The sequence below is a fragment of the Sorex fumeus genome, unplaced genomic scaffold (genome assembly GCF_029834395.1).
Source record: "Sorex fumeus unplaced genomic scaffold, SorFum_2.1 ptg000122l, whole genome shotgun sequence".
Classification (NCBI taxonomy): domain Eukaryota; kingdom Metazoa; phylum Chordata; class Mammalia; order Eulipotyphla; family Soricidae; genus Sorex; species Sorex fumeus.
The window spans coordinates 2,473,886-2,495,687 of record NW_026606179.1 but is presented as its reverse complement, the minus strand read 5'-3'; the positions used below and the strand labels follow the sequence as shown (position 1 = coordinate 2,495,687).

The following is a 21,802-nucleotide window of genomic DNA, read 5'->3' as shown; positions in this document are numbered from 1 at the left end:
GGCTCGGTGGCGCCGGGTGGGGCGGGAGCCGGCTCACGCGGCGCTTTCCCCCATTGGCCGGCGGAGAAAACACGTGGCGGGCGCGCGCAAGGCCCTCTGGGACCTGTAGTCTTCGGGCGGCGGGGCGGGGCGGGGCGAGGGGCGTGGGCGGGGCTGATTGACAGGGGGTGTGCGCGCGCCGCCGGTGCCGTGCGGAAGATGGCGGCGCCCAGGAGCGCCCGGGTGCCCCGGTGAGGCGCGGAGAGCTGCCCGTGCAGCCGGAGCTGCGGCCGGGAGCCCGCGCCGGGTGCAGCTCGCCGCCTGGTTTCACGCCGCCCGTGCTGCCGGCCTGTGGCTGCCATGTGGCGGAGTTGCCTCCTACTGCGGGACGGGGGGCGCCGTCTTCTGAAACGTCCCCGGGGCGGCCTTCCCGCCGGCGTGGGCCCGGCCCGGCCTTACGCGCCCCCGACAGGTGAGGGAAGCCGGGCGCGGCGAGGGGCACCTCCTCCGAGCAGAGGGTGCCTGAGGCCGTGCGGGTCAGGCGGGGCGCCGCAGGTTGGGGACGGAAGCCCAGACCATGCTAGAGACCACCGCGGGCCGCGGACATCGGACACGTGCGCCCTTGTCTTGGGGGCGAGGGGTGGCGTCTACTCAGCCGTGCCGGGGTGGAGAGTACTCCAAGGCTCTGTGCTGGGGGTCGCCGCAGGCGATGCAGGGCTGGGGTCTTGTGTAGGACTTGAACAGGGGTCCGCCACCGCAAGGTCACCCTTAGCACCTGTACGGCCTCGGGTGTTGCACGTGCAGCTTTGCTCCCAGTTGTACGTATGGCTTGTCCTCTCAGTGCGGAGAGCGTTGGGTGTCTCCTTTTCCAGCACGCAGTGGGGGTTCTGGATGAGGACCTCCCCGAGGTCTCAGGACAGACGAGGTGTGGGGGACACAGGGCAGTATCTTAACCTTTTTGTGCCCAGGCCCCGAGCAGACAGGGCGAGCACTTTGGCACCCAGCCTCCATCCCAGCGCCTTTAAGTCTCCGGCCTGACCCTGCTTTTGCCTTAGTGCCACCCCTGCCACCTCTGCAAAAGAGTGGCCACCTGGTGCCTCCTCCTGACTGTGCTCAAACCTCCAGAAGGCAGTGTGACCCTTTGCTTCTGGGGAGAAAGTTTTGTTTTGGCGACATGGAACCCCAGACGGCGGCGTGGTTCCAGCGCTCTAGCCGGCTCCCCACTCCGAGGCTCAGGAGTGCAGAGGATGGACACTCCTTCCATCCCGTTCTTTTTCCTGTGCAGAGGCCGAGAGGCTCACTGTCTTTGACACAGCCAACACACCCGCCGGATGCCACTCGCCGTCAGGGCAGGAGGTTGTAAGGTCTCAATTCAGGCGCTTTTAGCAGCCGGCACTGGGGAAGGAGAAGCGTGTGCTCACCATGAAGAGTCAGTGAAGAGCCCTGGACATTGTGGCAGATTAAACCCAAGTGGCACCTTGTTGAAGCCTTAGGTTGGCCGCAAGTTGTTGAACTTGGCCGGTTAGCCAAGTTGAGACCGTTAAGGGCTGGCAGATGCAGATGGAGGAGGTTTAGGAAGGAGTCACTGCAGTTGGGAGGCGTTGCCGCAAGGGGACATCCAGGAGGCTGCGTGGGGAACCAGGTCTGCAGTAGTGGCCGGCAGGGGCCAGTGTTGGAGACAGCATATGCATAAGTGCAAGAAAGTCAGGCTGGGGGCTGGAGCCATACTACAGAGGGGAGGGCACTGGCCTTGCACGCAGCCAGCCCAGGTTCAAACCCTGGCATCCCATGTGGTTCTCCTAGCACCACCAGGAATAATTCTTGAGTACAGAGCCAAGTAACCCCTGAGCACCACTGGGCATGCTCCCTACCCCCAAAATTGAGCAAAGTCAGGCTGGAGGCCTTGACTCCTCCCTGTATAAATTGTATGTCAGTAAGGCAATTCATTTCACCTCTCAGAGTCATTTTCCCCAGTCTTGCTCAAAGACTGGTTGTGGTGGATTGAGGGACAATCTGTAGATAAGAAATCCAGCCTGCCACTGTTTTTTATAAATAAAGTTTTATTGGCACACAGCCAGGCTGATTCATTGACATAGTGTCCAGAGCTGCTTTCTCTATGGCAGCAGAGTTGACTGATACATTGCAAGACCAGCTGTTTAGCCTGCAAAAACTAGAATCTTTATTGTCTGGTCTGGACAGAAAAAAATTGCCTCTTTTAGTCAGGGTGTTAGAATGTTTTGGAGAAAATTTAATCAGTCCATTTGTGTCAATTGCTATGGCAGAAACATTTAGCATCAATAACTTTAAGCTGCTTTATTGAGATATAATTCACTGAAAATTCACTAATTTAGGGTGCCAGAGAGATAGTATAGTGGGTAAAAAACTTAATTCGCACACAGCACACCCAGGTTCAATCCCTGGCATTTCATATGTTCCCTAAGCACCATCAGGAGTGACCCCCGAGCACAGAACTAGGAGTAAACCCTGAGCATCACTCTGTGTGACCCCCCCCAGATTAACTTAAGGTACACAATCCAGTGGATTTTTAAAAATTTAATAAGAAAAATTTTTAGTTCTTTATTAAAAAATTTCTATTAAGGAATGTTGGTAAAAACTGCATAACTCATGTTCCAGATCTGTTTGAGTAGAATTTATTTGTTTTTGTTTCTGTGTTGTGTTGTGTTTGGACCACACCCCGCGGTGCTCAAGGGTAACTCATGACTATGCACTCAGAAATCACTCCTGGCGGGCTTGGGGCACCATATGGAATGCTGGGAATCGAATCCAGGTTGGCTGTGTAAGGCAAGTACCCTGCCCACTGTATGATCTCTCTGATTCCAAGATTAGAATTTATTTAAGCTTCCATTTTGGAAATGGAATCTATAATACAAAATATTATAGAGGTAAGAGACATAGTACAGTGGGTAGGGCACTTGCCTTGCACATAGCCAACCCAGGTTCAATCCCTGGCACCACATATGGCCCCTCAGCATCACCAGAGAGATCCCTGAGTGCAGAGCCAAGAGTAACCCCTGAGAACCACCATGTGGTTTCACAAACAAAAAACATTAGAAAAAAAAAATAAGATAAAAAGCCCAGTGGGTTTTAGTATGTATGTTCAGTTTGACAACCATCATCACAATTGTAAACCTTTCCTTAACTTCCTCTCTCCCTTTCCTTTCTGATGTAGGCAGAGTCATTTTGTGATCTGTCTCTAGATTTTCTTATTTTGAACATTTAGGAAAAAGGAAATTTGAACTTTATGACTTTTTTCCCCCCACTTAGCTTGTTTTCAATATTTATAGTTGTAGCTTTTATCAGTATTGCACTTTTGGAGGGGAGGTGGAGGAGGGGTGATCCAATCCTGGTGGTGCTCAGGGGCTACTCTTGGCCTAGGCGTCACTCCTAGTGGTGCTCAGGGGACCATATTCTGTGCAGGGAATTGAGCTGGGCTTGTTTGTAAGGCCAGCACCATACCTCTGATTCTCTCTCTCTGGCCCCAGTAGTCCTTTTAAAAAAAATTATTATTACTCAGTAGCCCGTTGTATGTATGTATTGTTGCTCAATGACACATTGTCAATGTCACATCTTATTTATTTATTAGTATTTTGGTGAAGATTTGGGCTGTTTCCATTTTACTATTCTAAGTTACATAGATAAATATCTAGGAGTAGAATTGTGCAGCTCTTCTAGGTGGCTCGACTAGTCGTGTGAAGTTCCTAATTCCACCACATTCTTGCCAACACTTTTTATTATATATTTTTATCTATATATATTAATCACTTAATCACATCTATATATATTATATATTTTTTATATAGCCATCCTAGTGTGTGTGAGATGGAATCGCCTTATTTTTATTTAAATTTCCTTGATTATGCATGATGTAAGCATCTTTATAAGCATCTTTATGCTTACTGGAGAGTGTACATTTAAATATAATTTTTGGAGGGCTGGAGTGATAGCACAGCGGTAGGGCTTTTGCCTTGCATGCAGCCAGCCTGGCCAAGCCAGGTTCGATTCCTCCACCCCTCTCGGAGAGCCCGGCAAGCTACCGAGAGTATCTCGCCCCCAGGGCAAAGCCTGGCAAGCTACCCGTGACGTATTCGATATGCCAAACACAATAACAACAAGCCTCAAAATAGAGATGTTATTGGGCCCGCTTGAGCAAATCGATGAACAACAGGAGGATAGTGTTTGTTGTTTGTGTTTTCTTATTGAGTTGTAGGAATACTTTATATATGTAGCTTCAAGACCTATTTTTTGTTTGTTCTGGTTTGGGGCCACAGTCAGGGATTACTCCTGGTTCTGTGCACATGGGATCCTTTTCGTTGGCATGCAAGGCAAAAATACTACCTCAGAACCAACGTGAAGACCTGAAAAGGTCAGTGGCCTAGTCAGATTTTCAGCTTTGAAGATTAAGGTCCACCAGATGGCGCTGTTTAAAAAGGTAAAGGTGCAGGACTGCTCTGAGAAGGCGCTGCTTCTGTTCTTAGTGCATTGTGGGAGTTGTAGTTTTAGGCCTTTGAGACTTTGAAAGCCAGAGCCAACCCAGAATTGAGGCCGGTGTGAAGATCACTTACCTTTCATAGAGCCCCGGGCAGGCGGAGGAATGTAGAGGGAGTTACACAGAGAACAGACTATTTCTTTATATGGACTGAAGCACCTTCACAGGGAATATTGTTCAAATGGACATTAATTTTCAATTTAGCTCTCTGCACATCACCAGATTTTAAAAGTTATTCTTTGCTTATAATAACCCTTTTTTGTTTTGTTTTGTGGACAGTTTTTTAAAAAATCAACAATTTTTCCACATACAAGTTTCTTTTCCTTCACATAATCCACACAATTGCCTCTTAAAAGGCAAAGAATGTGCTGAGTGAAATGAGTCAGAATGAGAAGGACTGATATAGGATGACTGTATTCATTTGTGAGATATAAAAAAGCAAACAAAAAGTATGAAAATAATATCCAAGGCCAGGGAAAACGGCCCAGGAGGACTGGTCAGTGGTTGGTCAGTGGCGTGGGACGTGGAGGGTAGGTAAGATAGAGGAGGGTCCGTTATCTAGAGCAGAAGGGAATGCCCTGCCACAGAGGTGGGGTGGGGTGGAGGGACCGGGTGGGAGTAGTGGGAGGGATGCTGGGACCACTGGTGCTGGGAAATAGGCACTGGTGGGAGGGATAGGTATCGGATCATTGTGTGACTAAAACCCAAGTACCAAAGTTTGTAAGTGTACCTCACGGTGATTCACTAATAAAAATAAATAAATAAATAAATAAAGCTCCCAAGTCACTCTTGGCTGGCCTGACCAAAAAAAAAAAAAAGGAGGATCCATTATAACAGTACTGGTTGGAAATGATCACCCTGGACAAGAGTTGAGTGTTGAAAGCAGGTAAAGGGATATAGATGATAACCTTCCAACATCTGTATCATAAACCATAGTACCTAAAATGAGAGAGAGATACCTGCCATAGAGACAGCTGGGGTTAGTGGTGGGGGGGGGGGATTGAAGGGGCAGGAAGGAAACTGGGGACACTGGTACTGGGAAATTACACTGGTGGAGGGATGGGTGTTAGAACATTGACTGAAGCGCAATCATGAATAATTTTGTAATGCTCTATCTAACGGTGATTCAATCAATTAAAAAGGGGCAATGAATGTGTTTTTGCCACAGAAACATGTTTTATGAAGGGAATGATTCAGTCTGAAAATAGACCAGAGTTCCATGTGATCATACAGGACTAGGCTATTTTCTTTCATCTTTAAAGGTGGGGTTCTATGGCTCTCAGCTGGCCCTGCATTCACTGACAGTGAGCATTTCACGGACCCCTAGTTGTCTTATGTGACCTAAAGCTGCCAAGGGCCCAGGTGAGGAAACAGTGTTTAATGTTGGGAAGCATGGATCCCACTGAAGTGGTGATGTGGGGACATGGCCGCAGGAGACTGACCCTGCCCTTCGGCCTGGCCCACCAAACCTTGCCTGCAGAAGCCGGGACTCATACTGTCTGCACTCAGCTACTGGGACATTGAAATCCTTAACTCGGGATGGACAGAGTACAGGCTTGGCACTGGCCTTGCATGGAGCCAACCCCAGCATCACATATGTGCACCACCATGACCCTGAGTGCTGCCAGGGTGTGGCCTCAGCCTCGCGCCGCCCCCCTCCCCCCCCCCCCCCCCCCCCCCCCCCGTGAAGAAAAAGAAAATAAAGCCCCGAACTCTACTCAGATTTTTATTTTTATTTTATTTATTTATTTTTTGCTTTTTGGGTCACACCTAGCGATGCACAGGGGTTACTCCTGGCTCTGCACTCAGGAACCACCCCTGGCACCATATGGGATGCTGGGAGTCGAACCCAGGTCTGCTGCATGCAAGACAAACGCCCTACCCGCGTCCAGCCCTTCCACTCAGATTCTTAGGCTTATTGTCTCTTCTGTCAGAGAGGAATTTCAGAAGACAGTGGAGCAAAGTGGCTTGTTTTTTTTTTTTTTTTTTTTTTTTTTTTTTAAGGAAATGTGAGAGAAGGGAAGAACCCATGAAGTAGAAGCAAGAGGTGATACGTCTTAAGTTGGGGTGCAGGAGGCCCTCAAGTGGCTGCAGTGTAGAGTAATGGGGAAAAGTCACACATCAGAGATGAGGCTCGGGGACTCTGATGGAGTGCTTGCCCATTGGCTTGAAAAGCTGATTTTATCTGCCTTTGTGGAAGCTGCCCTGGTTTCGGGCTTTCTGTGCAAATCACTGTCACTCTCGAGAATTGTCAAGAGGCACAACTTCAAACATGGTCCTTTTGTTGTTTTGTTTTTGTTTTGTTTTGAGGCCACACCCAGCGATGCTCAGGGGTTACTCCTGGCAGTGCTCAGGGGACCATATGGGATACCAGGGATTGAACCCTGGTCGGCTGCGTGCAAGGCAAATACCCTGCCCGCTGTACTGTCGCTCTGGCCAACTGATTCTATTTTCCCTCACCCTCTGGAAGGGCAGGGCTTGCTTGAAGCCCCCTGTAGTACTGCCCACCTTTTCTGGAGTGAGACTCATATTCGCACCAACATCTCTGGTACATCCTGCTGTTTGGGCAGCTTTGGCAGGTTCTGCCCCGTATGTGAGTTTCTGCCCTTCCTTGATACTTGGGGCTTTGGGTTCTTTTCCTTGGGCTTTTCACAGGATTTTAAAGACAGAGACTTCTGTTTGTTTTGGTGCTTGGACCGTGGAGCCAGTTAGTCAAACTCTGACCTCCTGCACGCAGAGCAGGTGCTCAGTGCTCCAGCCTGAGGGCAGGGAGTTTTCAGAGGTTTCTAGTCTTTTTTTTTTTTTTAATTAGTTTTTGGATCCAGGGCTTACTCGTGGCTTTGTGCTAGAGATTTAAAAAAGGTGGAAACAGCACCCTGCCCTCTGCACTGTCTCCAGCCCCTCAAATGTTTTTATTCTACAATGCTAGAGCGGAGTAGATACACAGTCGTTTTTAATGGAAAACAGTTTACTAAGTAAAAATACTGAACTTAGGGTAACCATAAAAGTCCAAGCACAGGCCTTCTGTGCCTTAATGAGAGCAAATGATTTATAAAATAGGGTACATGAAAAACATAAAGCCCCAATAGTTAGAATAAGACCAGGTAGCTTCTCTCTGTTACATCCTAGCTCATTCCCCACAGATCAAGTTACCCTAATTTTTATAGCCTTGTTGATTTAATTTTTTGTTTATTTTTTGTTTTGGAGCCAGGCTGGAGTGATAGCACAGTGGTAGGGCATTTGCCTTGTTTGCGGCCGACCCAAGTTTGATTCCTGCGCTCCGCTCGGAAAGCCTGGCAAGCTACCAAGAGTATCTCGCCCGCGCGGCAGAGCCTGGCAAGCTCCCCGTGATGTACTCGAAATGCCAAACACAGTAACAACAAAGTCTCCAATGGAGACGTTACTGGGCCCACTTGAGCAAATCGATGAACAACGGGAGGACAGTGCTACAGTGAGTGCTTTGTTTTGGAGCCATACCAGTGATACTCGGGTTGCTCACGGTGGTGCTCTCAGGGAAGGCCTCTCACAGTGCTGAGCATCTCATAACCTTATCATGACCTTGATTCCTTTGTGTGTGTTTGTGTGTGGGGGGTTGGTTGTTGGCCCACTCTTGGCTGTTCTCGGGGCTTACTCCTGACTTTGCTCAGGTATTACTCTTGGCAGGACTCAGGATCCTAGGAACTGAACCTGGGTTGTTGGTCACATGCAAGGCAAGTGCCCGTGACTTAATAAAATTCTGGTTTAAGTTTGGTGGCCTTTAAAAGGAAAAACAAAAGAGAGATTAGAAGGTGGGGCTGGAAAGAGGACAGTGTTTGCCTTGCACGATACCAACTGGGTTCAGTCTCTGTATTGTCTCCCCAGCAGTGCTAAGGGTGAGTCCTGAATGCAGGGCCGGAGAGCCAGGAGTAAGATTTGAACACCGCCAGGTGTGGCCCCAAAATAGGCTCCGTTTATAGTGAAAGAAATATGACCTATTTTCCTTATTTTTTAATCAAAAAATTTGTTTTTCAACACCAGAGTGTTGAAGTCCACTTCCCTGCATCACAGCAACTGCCACGATCGCATCTTTCCTTCAGGCTAAGTGTATTCCATTGTGTATCTGCCCTGCAGTTTCTCGAGCCAGACATCTGGTCTTGGACGCTGGGGTTGTTTGCAGTTTCTGGCTACCATGAATGGTGCTGCAGTGATCACAGGAGCGTAGGAGTCCTTCAGAATAGTTTATTTTTTGCCACTTGAGATGGATGCCAAGAAGGGGAACTGCCAGATCAGATGGCAGCTCAACACCTATTTTTTTGAGAAGTGTCCATATCTTTTCAGAAAAAGTTGAACTACTCAGTATTCATACTACTCAGCAATGAATGAGAGTTCCCGCTGTGTTCAGGCTTCCTCCTGGCTCAGGGGTCACTTCTGACAGTGCTCAGGCGACCATGTGGGGTGCTGTAACTCGAACCAGGGTCAGCTGCCAGCAAGGCAAGAACCCCACCTTCTATATACTCTCTTACATAAGATTTTATTCAAGTTATTTTCAGAAGAAATCAGTAGATCTATTCCCTCCCCCCCATCCCTGCCCCTGCCATTTTATTTATTTTTTCCTTTTTGGGTCACACCCAGCAATGCTAAGGGGTTACTCCTGGCAGTGCTCGGGGGACCATATGGGATACTGGGGATCGAACCCGGGTCGGCCGCGTGCAAGGCAAACGCCCTACCCACTGTGCTATCGCTCCAGCCCCTCCCCCTGCCATTTTAAAGGAAATGTTTGGAGTTCTCGTTGAGCACACTGGCAAGTGAGCTAATTAGACTAATTAATTGGGTAGAAGGGATGGAAATGCTCCTGGGATCTCTCCTTACTGCCTGTGTGCCACGCACACTCACACATGCATGGTTACATGCTCATATGCATGCTCACACATGCTGTCACACACGCATACTCATATACACAAGCCTGCACACATACACACATGCCCACAATGGTTCTCCTCCCTTCAAAGCAGCAGAGTCTTGCCCAAGGTGGTCTGGCCTGTCTCACTCGGACTCCGTCTTCAGATTTGGGCCTGGCACAGGGGCAGCATGATATTGATGGGGCACAGGGGGCCGGGAGGACCCTCAGAGGACAAGGTGAGGGGGCAGGGGAAGACTGTTGGTGAGGCGGGCTGCGGCTCGGGGGTGCCCAGGATCAGGCCCGTGTGCTTCTCGTGGCAGCTTGGCCGGGTGGCCTCTCCCCCTGCCCCCTCCCTGGGGAGTGCATGGTCTTCTCCGCCCGGCTTGAGTCACTGTCGATTATGGTGCGCAGACAAGGGCAGACCTTGAATGGTGATATGAAAATCAAGCCTATCAATCAGCATTAGCAGCAATGATACAAGCTGGTCTGTTCGCTTCCTGAGCTGTCTTGACATATTTTAAGCTGCCTTTTTGAAAAATCTTTTTCACAGAAAGGAAGAGGTTTTATCAGAATGTCAGCATCACCCAGGGTGAAGGTGAGTGTCTGAAATTTTAACTGCTTGCGCGCTCTCTCTCTCTCTCTCCCCCCTCTCGCTCGCCCTCTCTCTCTTGCACTCTCTCTCTCTTGCTTGCTCACTCTCACTTGCTCTCTCTCTCTAGATTGCTCTCCCTCTCTTTTTTTTGTTTGTTTTTTTTGTTTTGGGACCACACCTGGCAGTGCTCAGGGCTTACTCTGCACTCAGGAATCACTCCTGGTGGTGCTTGGGGACTTTATGTGATGTCAGGAATTGAACCCTAGTTGCGTGCGTGAAAGGCGAGTGCTCTACCCCATGTGCTATAGCCCTTCCTTCCTTCCTTCTTCCCTTTTTTCCTCCCTCCCTCCCCCTCTCTCTTTCATTCTTTCTTTCCTCCTTCCTCCCGTCACTGTGAGCGGGTCAGCAGTGAGATTAACCCTCGTCCTTTGGTTGCCTGTTTCTAGAGGCCCTCCATGAAGGGCCTCCGAGTTGTCTTTGTCTACACCAGGTCAAGTAGCTAAATATAGGAACGGGCACTCGATTCCACTTAACAGTCCCTCAGAGATTTTTCATTTGATCTTTCAAGGTGGCTTTGAGATAAACCTGGATCACAGGAAGCTGAAAACCCCCCAAGCCAAGCTCTTTACCGTCCCCAGTGAGGCTCTGGCCATCGCGGTAGCCACTGAATGGGATGCCCAGCAGGACATCATCAAGTTCTACACCATGCACCTGGTAACGCTTTCTCCCCAGGCTGGCCTCTGGAGCCACCGAGCAAGTGTGGGGACTCCTTTCCCTTTCCAGAGGCCTTGGGGGTGCGGCAGTCTGGGGGCTCCTTTGTGAATGTGCATGTGCCCCCACACCATGCCTGTGGTCCCACTTACTCAGAAATGCCCTGCCGATGGCCAGTTGCTCCTCAGCCCTCAGCACAGATGTCACCTTCCCGGATCAGAGGAAGTTGAGTTTCGGTTAGGCAGCAGTTCATTTATTTCATCAGCTCTGAACTCAGTTTGCGATCGTCTGTCTCTGCTGTAAGCAGAGGGCAAGACCACATCTGCCCTAAGTCACCAGAGCGAGGCTGCCCTGGCGGGGGGCTGAGTGGGCGCACAGGCCAGCGGGTGGGTGGGGAAGCGGCCCTGCCTCGGGCGCCCGGCCACCCTTCCTGGCCTCCTGCAGGGGTGGTCTGGACCTGTGGAGCGACCCTCACAGGGCTGGGGCTGCCACCCGGATACACATGCTCGGCCTCCACAGACCCCGCGTCTGCACAGCCTGCTGCGGGGCTTGGGGGCTTAGGGTGCCCTGTGACCTTCTGTGAAGAAAGCAGCCCTGGCAAGTGAGGCTGGCCAAGGCGTGGTGGGCTTGCTGCCTTGCTCTCTTGAGTACTATACTGATAATCTTTCCTATTACATCTAAGCTACAATAACACTTAGTGCCTTATTTCCTATTTTTCACTTCTCTGGCTTTGGTTTTCACATCTCTGAAATGGGTTTTCATTATACCTCCTCTATAAAGGGGTTCGGTTAAGTACAGTAGAGCCTGGTGGTGAAGAACGTGTGGCCCTGAGGCAGCTCATTAGCGCTGGGGCCGTGATCACTATCCCCCAGTCCCTGGTGCGGTGGCACACAGCACTGGGCACGGAGCCTTGCCACAAATGCAGTGACAGTGCCCCTGAGCTGGCCCAGTCATGCGCTGGGCGCGGCGCGGCACCCCTGCAGCCGTGGGCTAGACAGTGTCGGGACAGCGGGTGGTGACAGGGCCTCTGCCTCTGCTCCAGACCACGCTGTGCAACACGTCCTTAGACAACCCGACCCAGCGAAGCAAGGAGCAGCTGATCCGGGCAGCCGTGAAGTTTCTGGACACAGACACCATCTGGTAAGTGACGCCTCCATGGCTTTCCCCTCGGGCCTAGAGGGTCCCTTGGGCTGTGTGCCTCATTGGCCTTGGCAGTCACAGGTGGAAGAGACAGACCCTTTGCCTCTCTCCCGTCTGCGGGACATCAGCCCTGAGCAGCTCGCCCGGTCTCTGGAGGGCTGGGTCCCAGGTCCCAGGGGAGTCCATCCCCTCTGAGGCCCAATGCTTGACAGTGGGGTCGGCTCTCGGGCTCTGGCACTGGAGGGAAGAGCTTCGCCATCACAGTGAGGCAGCCTCGTCATCTGAGCTGGGACACAGGTGGTCACGTGTGATACTCAGGAGCAGCTCCTTCTCTGTGTCTCCCCCTTGATCCATGTCCTTTAGCTAGTGGGTCAGTGATGTCAAAGAGAAGCTGAAGTGGTCAGCAGCATTGCACATGCTGGTCGGGGTACCCTGGTGCCAGTTTTGAGTTGCTTGTCAGAAAGCCTCCTGCACTTACATGAGGGACCGTCAGGGCAGGGACTAAAACTCACTCAGTCCAGCCAGGTAACAAGGCGTTTCTTCACTTCTGAGCCCCCTGTGCCACCCACTAGGAGCAACCCTTGAGCACAGAGCTGGGAGGAGGCCAGTGGCTTCTTGCCAACTGTGCCAGGGCCCTGGTAGGCGTTGGAGGAGGGTTGATGTGGGAGCGGGAAGATTCAGGGCCAGAGCTTGTCCCTGTGCTACCCGGGCTGAGGTGCAGGTGAGTCGGGGCTCTGTCGGTTCATCTGCTCCCAGCCTGTGTGGATGTTTCCACTTGCATCAGGCTGTGACTGTCCTCAGCGTGTCCGTGTAGCCTTGTGCCCAGGAGACCCTGTAGCTCCCTCGCTCCCTCCATCCCCTGCAGCAACACTACAGTGGGGAGGGCGCTTGTTTTTACACCTACCCCGGTTTGATCCCCGGCACCCCGTATGGTCCCCGAACCTCTGCAGGAGTGATCCCTGACCACAGAGCCAGGAGTGAGTCCTGAGCAGTGTTGGGTGTGGCTCCCCTCCCCCCAATGAAATCAGAAACTGCTGCACAGCCTGGCGCCAGCTGTTTGTGCCAATTGCTGCGTCTATAGCAAGGACACCAGTGGGCCCCTGAGGGTCAGGCAGGCACTGGCCTCCGGCAGGGCTGTTCACAGAGCAGTGTGTGGGCAGGTGGGGGTGTTCCAGCGGGGCATCCGGAGTGGGTAAATCCAGGGAGCATGGGTTCAGGCCGTGCTACAATGTGCTGTGAACCTGGATCGTGCAAGGAAACGGGGATATTGGGACAGTGGTTCTCCGGCTCAGGCTGACATTCAACAGCCCTAGAGAGCTTGTTAAAACAGCTTGCTGCTCCCCACTCCCGGAGGTTCTGATTGCCGGGGTGTGGGTAGAGCCTGGGAATTGGTATTTGGTCCTGGTGGAGCTCTGCTCCCAGTCACACAGCACACCTGCGGACAGGACTCAGGAGAAAATGCCTGTGGGACTGGGGTCCCTGAGGGAGGGTTTTAAATTTTTTTGTTGTTGATTTTCCTGCTTTCCCATTGTCTGTCACTGAGTAGAGGAACTGTACTTTTTCATTAATGAAGGTGATTTTTGCAATGAATTAGCTACAGGGTGGAAGAGCCAGAGACATTAGTGGAGCTTCAAAAGAACGAGTGGGACCCAATCATAGAGTGGGCCGAGAAGAGGTAAGAGGCACAGCCCCTCAGGGGTGGGCAGGTGGGGGGGTGCAGGGGGCCCCGCTGGACAACCTGACCTCTCAGTCTTGGCAGATAGCATACTCCCCTGGGGTGAGGCGTCTCCCAATGGCCAGGGCTAGGACCACCCTGAAAGGATTACCCTAGATTCATTTCCGCAGCCGCTTGCCCTCAGTGCTCAGCAGGGCAGGGTAGGGCTGGGGGGTAGCACAGCAGGTGAGGTGCTTTCCTTGTGTGTGGCTGACCCGGCACTTATGGTCTCCGGAGCCCCACCAGGAGTGAGCCTGAGTGCAGCACCAGGAGTTAGCCGTGAGTACCACGAAGTATGGCCCCCAAGCCAAAATGTTTTTATTTATTTATTTATTTATTTTTCTTTTTGGGTCACACCCGGCGATGCACAGGAGTTACTTCTGGTTCATGCACTCAGGAATTACTCCTGGCGGTGCTCAGGGGACCATATGGGATGCTGGGAATCGAACCTAGGTTGACTGCATGCAAGGCAAACGCCCTACCCGCTGTGCTATTGCTCCAGCCCCCGCCAAAATGTTTTTAAAAGGGGAGAGATAGTACAGTGGGTAAGGTGTGTGCCTTGCACTTGGCTGACCTGGCTTTGATCCTTGGCACCCCATATCGTTCTCCGTCTGCCTGGATTAAGTCCTGAGCACTGCTGGGTGTGACCTCAAAACGAAAAATACAGGGATGGAGTCCCAACTCTGCCACGAGGGCTCATGACTTCATCTCTGACTTGACCTCGAAGCTCCAGCCTCCTCATCTGTGTGGGGTTTCTCTTCCCTCCCCATTAGGGAATCATGAGGAATAAAAGAAGGGGTGCCTGCCGTCCCGCCCAGGACATGGTAAAGGCTTACAGTGTGGCAGCGACTGTCTCTGTCACTGCCACAGTTGCTGGGCTATCCAACCACAAAGGCGTGGGTGTGCTTCCTTACATGGAGAAAGCTGCACGGCTGCCTATACAATCAGAGGCAACATTTATCCTAGGAGCGGACGGTTTCTAGGAATTGATGATACCTAATATTTTTCCTTATCAGGGACACTCTTGTGCAACATTGAACAGACGATTGATGTGGTGGCAGGATGAAATCAATTTTATTTCATTCCAAGGAGAGTTTGGAAGAGCTGCTTTCCAGTCTTTTCCAGTGCAGCCTCAGCTGACTCGGGCTGTGGCTTAAGGCAGAGCGTTTTTCACAGCAGTGCTGTCCGCCATTCTGGCTCGTCTGTGCGTGTTTCCTGAGAGCCTGCAGGATTCAGGCATCCCTGTGCATTTTGTTTTGTCTTAATTAGGTTCCTGTTTCTCTTCCCTTCTCTTTGTTGTTGATGAAGAGGATCTCTCGACGTGCCCAGCTGGGGTGCTGGCACATTTTTAGCTCTCCTGCCATCTGGGTTTCATGCATCAGAGTGTAGGACCACCGAGGCCTGTGTTCCTCTGTGGCGCTGGCATGCACCCCCAGAGCTCACACTCTGATTGCAGGCCCACGGTGGTTGGGTCGCTTGCTGGAGGGTGCTGTGGTGACCACACCAGTGCCTACTAGGGCTTGCACTTTCTTTTGTGTTTTTGTTTTGTTTTATTTTGGGGCCATACCCAGAGATATTCACTGGTTTCTCCTGACTCTGGACTCGGGAATCACTCCTGGCAGTACTTGGCACCATATAGGGTGCCAGGGATCAAACCCGGGTCAGCTGTGTGCAAGGCATGTGCCCTACCGCTGTACTATTGCTCCAGCCCATTCTAGGATTTTAAGGTAAAGGGCATAACTACTGTACTAAGGAGCAAGTAAAATATAATAACGACGGTATGAGGATACAATGTCATTTTAGGGGGGTATTTTTGTTTGTTTTGGGGCTACACCCAGCAGTGCTCAGGGCTTACATCTGACTCTGCATTCAGGGATCTTTCCTGGAGGGCTCAGGGGACCTTATAGGGTATGGGGGATTAAACCTGGGTCAGCCACATGCAAGGCAAGTTCTCTTCCTTGCTGTGATATCTCTCCAGCCCTGTCATTGTGGAGCTCACTGAAGCAGAACAATAATTTAGGTGCCAGCGATCTCTGCTATGGTATAAAGTTTTCAGCTTTCTGTGACAATTGAGATTTCTCATCCTAAATGGCTTAAAGTTCAACCTTTTAAACTATACGTTTAAGATGCCTTCATTCAAAATCTTTTGTGTCGTGGGGGGTGGGGGGTGGGCCACATCCTGAGGCACTCAGGATCTGTTCCTAGGTCTGTGCTCAGGGTTACTCCTTGCTGTGCTGAGAACCCATATACGGTGCCAGGGATTAAACCGGGGTTAGGCTGACCACATGCAAAGCAAGTACCATAACCCTTGTTCTATCTCTCCGGCCTCTTTCTTCAAGTTCCTTTTGAACTACTAGGAATTTCAACAAGAATATGGGCTTGGAGCGATAGCCAGCCAGTAGGGCACTTGCCTTACACACAGCTGACCTGGGTTCATTCCCTGGCATTCCATATTGTCCCTCTGAACACCGCCAGGAGTGATTCCTGAGTGCAGAGCCAGGAGTAAGCCCTGAGCATTGCTGGGTATGACCTCCCCCCCCCTCAAAAGAAATATATCTAGACCAGGGATGTAGTGTGCTTGACTTATACATATGAGACCCCGGGTTCCATCTGAAAAAAAAAAAAAACCTAAAATAAAAAATAAGCCTATGGGGGTGAGGAGATGGGAAATCAGTATATGTAAAAGAAAATTATCAGAATGTTTTTCCATCATTATGTTTTTGCTGTGTTCACGTAGTTACCATTTTTCTTTAAAATGGAGAACTCTTGAGCCAGGGAGTTCTTGAGCCAGCAGATAGGGCACTTGCCTTGCCTGTGACTTAACCTGGTTCGATCCCTGACACCACATATGGTCCCCTAAGCACTGCCAGGAGTGATCTCTGATCAAAAAAAAAAAAAAAGAATTAAATAGCGATAGCACAGTGGTAGGGCATTTGCCTTGTATGCAGCCAGCCCGGCTGAGCCGGGTTTGATTCCTCCGCCCGTCTCGAAGAGCCCGGCAAGCTACCGAGAGTATCTCGCCTGCAAGGCAAAGCCTGGCAAGCTCCCCGTGACATATTCGATATGCCAAATACAGTAACAAGAAGTCTCACGATGGAGACGTACTGGGCCCGCTCGAGCAAAATCGATGAACAACGGGAGGACAGACAGTATAATCAATTGATGCCTCCAGCTAGAAACAGTATTTAGGAAGATGACTGATAGAGGATAGGTACAAAGTGTCATCAGGAAAACGATATTTAAAATATAGGTATCATGGCCTCAGATGTGAAATTTTCTTTTTCTTTCGTTCCTTTTTTTTTTTTTTTCTGCTTTTTGGGTCACACCCCAGTGATGCTCAGGGGTTACTCCTGGCTCTGCACTCAGGAATTACTCTTGATGGTGCTCGGGGACCATATGGGTGCTGGGAAACCTGGGCATTCCACGTGCAAGGCAGATGCCCTCCCTGTTGTACTATTGCTCCGGCCCTTAAGATTATAAAAGTAGGTTGCTTGTGGGGGCTGGGAAATTAACAGCACATAGGGTGCCAGCCTTGCAGGCAGCCAACCCATGTTTGATCTCCAGCATCCATAAGATCCCCTAAGGCTGCCAGGTGTGCCCCCCCCCACAAAAAAAAAATAAGTATGTTGCCTGAGTTTTTGGTGGAGAATCTAGGCAAATTAGAATTTCAGGCAGCTGCATTTAAGTGCACCACCTCCCCCCGCCCCTTCATGTGACTTGCTAATCCTGCCTTCGTTTAGGAGTTTTACTGTTTTTCCTCTTGGATGATAGAATATTAGTCAGGATCCGCTGTCAACAGTGAGTGGCAGTATCTCTAGAGTTCCCAAGAAGAGCCCCCGGCTACACACCAGCCCCTTTGGTCACCTGCCCTGAGTGGGTACACACATGCTGACCAGTGGCAGGCTTTGCTTCTTCGGCTGCACAGCCCAAATGGTGACACGCTTTAGCTTTTCCTTTCAGATATGATGTGGAGATTGGCTCCTCCACCAGTATAATGGGGCCCAGCATCCCCGCCAGGACTCGGGAGGTGCTCACCAGCCACTTGGCGTCATACAACATGTGGGCCTTACAAGGTAGGTGTGGGGCGCCCTGGGCTGGGGGGCGGCTGGGGCCGGGGCCTGGGGCTCTCTCAGCCTTTCTCCCCCATGGCCTCTTCCAGCTGTTTCCTTCCTGTGGCTGCCCCGTTTTACCAGTGCGCCCCCTGACCTCTTGCTCTGCATACTATTTATTACATAAATAACAAAAAGCTATGTAATTTTTTTATTTTTGCCTGAGGGCCCCTAAGGATGGACAGGGAACCCCTAGTTGAGACACTGCTAGAGTGGTAAGAAGGATAGGGATTGTGAGACACAGACTTGCAGGAAAAAGTCTCCTTCCTCTTGGGGAAATCTCGAGGCCAAGGTCCACTGGTCTGATGGGTGCACAGGCCTGGCTCCCTGGGCTCGGGCGTGGTGTCCGCCTCAACAGGTGCAAATCGCATTCCCAGTGCCCGATGCACAGGACAGTCAGTCTCTCCCCAAACCAGAAAACCAGAGATGCTCTGCTGGGAAACGGACAGTGTCCAGCAGTGGTCACCAGTAGCTTGTGTCCCCTTTGCCCCCCTGGACTCCCAGGGACAGGCCTGCCCACCAGCCCTGCATCAGCCTGTGAGGGGCCTGGGCTTGACTCGTGCTGTGTCCCTGCAGGGATTGAGTTTGTGGTGACCCAGCTCAAGTCCCTGGTGCTGACTCTGGGCCTGATTGACCTGCACCTGACAGTGGAGCAGGCCGTGCTGCTGTCGCGCCTGGAGGAGGAGTACCAGGTAAGAGGCGGCTGGGGCCAGGCGGGCCTCCCGTTTCCACCTCCTGCCTCACACCGTGCGGGGGTGCCACCCCATCTGAAATGTCTTAGGAAATCTTGTCTTTTTTTCCCTCGTATCTGGCAGTGCTCGGAGATCACTCCTGGTAGAGCTCAGGGGACCAGATGGGGAGTTGGGAATCGAACCCAGGTGGGCTGCATGGAAGGCCTCACCTGCTGTACTACAGCTCCAGCTAGTCTTTATTACCCATATGTGAGCCAATAAAAGAATGTCAAGTGATCATAATAAGAATATAATAAATAAATAGGAACTTAGTGCGGGAGGAGGGACTGGAGAGATAGTGCAGTGGGTAGGGCACTCGCCTTGCACAGGGCTGATCAGGTTCAATCTTTAGGCATTTGCCTTCCACATGGTTGACCCAGGTGTGCTCCCTGGGACCCATATGGTTCCCTGAGCCTGCTAGGAGTGAGTTCTGAGCATTTCTGGGCGTGGCCCCAAAAAAACAAAAAATTTAAAACTTTTTTGGCGGTGGGGAAGCACCCCCAGTGGTGCTGACACCCTGGATGGAGCCTGAGGCCGGCTCTGGACCCCTGTGCCAGGCCTCCTCTGGTGGGGCCTGTCAGCCACCTCCCCAGTTCACCATACGCTTGTCTTGACAAAAATGAAACCTCTTGTCTTTAATGATGGCTGACTGGCATCATGGCGTGTCTTGTCCTCCCCGCAGATCCAGAAGTGGGGCAATGTTGAGTGGGCCCACGACTATGAGCTACAGGAGCTGCGGGCCCGCACGGCTGCCGGCACCCTCTTTGTGCACCTCTGCTCCGAGAGCACGACAGTCAAGCACAAGCTCCTACAGGAATGATGACGGGAACACACCTCCAGCAGGTCACTGGCGGCCCTGCCTGCGGGCTCCCTGCTGTCCCCACTCGCATCCTCCAGATGCCCGACTCAGCGCCACAGTCAGGAGGGCGGGGGCAGGCGTCTGCCCTGCCAGCAGGGTGCAGGGGGCGGATGGAGGATGCATTCTCAGCCCGGAATCGAATAAATAGTTCTCTGCCCTGGCATGCCTGAGACCCCCCACGACTGCTGCCTTCATGCCGTTCTGTTCCTGTTGCTGTCTGGTCTCACCACGGCCAGGCCATCTCCCTCTGCAGGGCCAGAAACTCACTCTGGGGACAGGCTTGCTTGTGGCCCTCAACCTGAAAGGTTTTCTTCTCCTGGTTTTCAGTCTAATGATCTTTGGAAAGCAAATCCTTGGAGTGTCATTTATTTCTTGTATTTGTTGCTACTGTTTGAAAGTAGAAAAATGGGCACTGTTTGGGGGTAAAGGTCAGGGTAGATCTGGGAAAGGCCAATTATCACCCGTGTGTCCCGCCCAGGAATCCGCCGGCCCGGAAGACTTGCATGGCCTGTACGGCCGGTGGGGACTCCTGGTGCCAGGGACCTGTGACAGGGAAGCTGACAGTCTGAGAGTCCCTCCCCTCCCCTTTTCTTTCCCTCTCTCTTTTTTTGGTGAAGCAAGAGAGTTTCTGTTGACTGAAACTTAGAAAGATATTGAGGGGAGAGACAGAAATACATGTTCAAGAGAGAACGCGGGCTTTTTCAAAGTAGTAAAGTAGAGATACAGTGAGTAAGTGAGATCTGTATCCACAGGAGGATTCAGCCTGAAGAGCAAGTCTAGCTTCTGAGCACTGCAGGCCACCTCTTCTCAGAGGCTTTCTGACCCACCTGTCCTCACGCTTGAGGAACAGCATGGGCACTGGCTTCTCCTCTTCTGTCTGTTCTCCCTGAATCTCTCCACCACGATCTGTGCAGGTATTGTCACATCTCCAGTCAGAGATGAAGCTCAGGCTGCAGAGCTGATATGGGAGGCTTCAGCCTCTGAACCTCCGGCAGATCCTTGAGTCCCAGTGGCCGAATTCAGTGTCACCGGAGCAGCCTCTCCTTGGGGGCTGGCCTGGGAGCTGCATTATCTCCTGCTTCATTCCTGGCACCTGGACGAAGACTCAGCCCACCCGCCCTTGGCACCTCAGAGGAAAGGGGGCTGCACAACTCAAGTGCCTCAGCCAGGGGCCACCCACTAGCAGACCTGACACCAGCATAGCTGCCTTGTTGGCCTTTTTCTCTGACTAATGTGTAAATTCTTACTTTTTTTTTTTTTGAAGGAATGGGAAGAAGTTGACATAAGTCTTTTAATTTTTTTCTACATTTGGAGTTTTTTTTCCAAGGGTGGGGAAAGAACAGCTTTGGGGAGAGGGATTTGTGACTGGTCCCAGCAACTCTTCTGAGGTGCTGTAAGGTGTGTGTCCAAGTTGGGCCCAGGGGCTGTTTTCATGAGGCATTCTAGCAGACACCCTAATCTAAAATATCACTAGATTCCAGGTTGTCTAGTTCGCTCTGTATGTGGTCGATGTACTGGTTGATTTCCTTCACTCGCTTGCGATTCCTGGCGATCTCATCCTTGTGGATCTGAGGGCGAGACCCAAGCCCGGCACGCGTATCAGTGATCGGTTAGTGCCTTCTCTCTGGTCTGGGCGAGGGGAAGGACCCAGTGCGCAATGTCAGTAATCGGTTAGTGCCTTCTCTCCGGTCTAGGGGAGGGGAAGGATCCAGCATGGGTGTCAGTAATCGGTTAGTGGCTTCTCTCCGGTCTGGGAGAGAGGAAGGACAGAGACTGTTTGAAATTTGCATAGTTTCATCCCTCATTTACTTCAAAGCCTGTGTCTGACTAATCTTTGTATTTGAGGTGGAAGTTGGAAAAACAGGGAAGTGTGGGGATGTTCAAGTCTCATTGGGCATGGGGCTGGAAAAGAGAGCACCTCGGGGAGGGCACTTGCGGGGTTCGATCCCTGACATCCCATATGATTCCCCAAAGCACTGCCAGGAATAATTCCTGAGCATAGAACCAGGTATGACCCCAAAACAAACAAAAATTTTTTTAAAGTGTCACTGGACAGGCCAGAGATATCCATCATACAGGGCATAGAAAGGCTAAAGGCATCATACAAGGCATATAAGGCCTTGCATGTGGCAGACCCCGGTTCAAAACCCCACACTGCATATGGTCCCCTCAACACTGCCAGTGTTCATTCCAAACCACAGAGCACCACCCGGTCCAAAATGTAAAAAGCCTCACTGGAAAATATCAGGTCTTCAGCATGGAATTGTACAATCCTTACTTTTTATTTTCCTCCATTATTGTAAATATCAGGCAGCACCTAGGGGAGATTTCACTTGGTGACCAGAGAGGCTTTACTCACCTTGTCCACTAACTGTGTACACCAGGAGTTGACCTTGGTAACCAGCTCATCTTCTCGATTGTCAATCTTCAGGAGGTGGATGTCATGTGATGCCCCGACAGCATTGACAATGGTGTCTTTATCAACAAAAAGCTGATGAGCAAGAAAGATGGACTGAGCCCTGTACCATTACATGTGGACGTGACCTCTACTGACACCTTGTCAGAGTTGGAGAGAAAAAGG

General features: G+C 51.2%; 2 protein-coding genes across 2 annotated transcripts in view; one reads left to right on the top strand and one right to left on the bottom strand.

The window, feature by feature from the left end:
• The first annotated feature begins 162 nt into the window (after positions 1–162).
• On the top strand, positions 163–19,519 carry ATPAF2 (ATP synthase mitochondrial F1 complex assembly factor 2). Its single transcript, XM_056136914.1, has 8 exons — positions 163–451; positions 9,916–9,960; positions 10,526–10,671; positions 11,711–11,808; positions 13,403–13,483; positions 17,483–17,595; positions 18,208–18,323; positions 19,045–19,519. The coding sequence occupies exons 1-8, from the start codon at positions 340–342 to the stop codon at positions 19,180–19,182; spliced, it is 849 nt and encodes a 282-aa protein (XP_055992889.1). The 5' UTR covers positions 163–339; the 3' UTR covers positions 19,183–19,519.
• Positions 19,520–20,582: 1,063 nt separating this feature from the next.
• DRC3 (dynein regulatory complex subunit 3) overlaps positions 20,583–21,802 on the bottom strand; it is a 43,086-nt gene continuing 41,866 nt past the window's right edge. Inside the window, exons 12-13 of the mRNA XM_056136923.1 lie at positions 21,581–21,712; positions 20,583–20,789 (exon numbers count right to left, since the gene is read on the bottom strand). Of these exons, the coding sequence (XP_055992898.1) occupies positions 20,676–20,789; positions 21,581–21,712 (246 nt within the window). The 3' untranslated portion in view covers positions 20,583–20,675. The remainder of the gene's footprint in view (positions 20,790–21,580; positions 21,713–21,802) is intronic.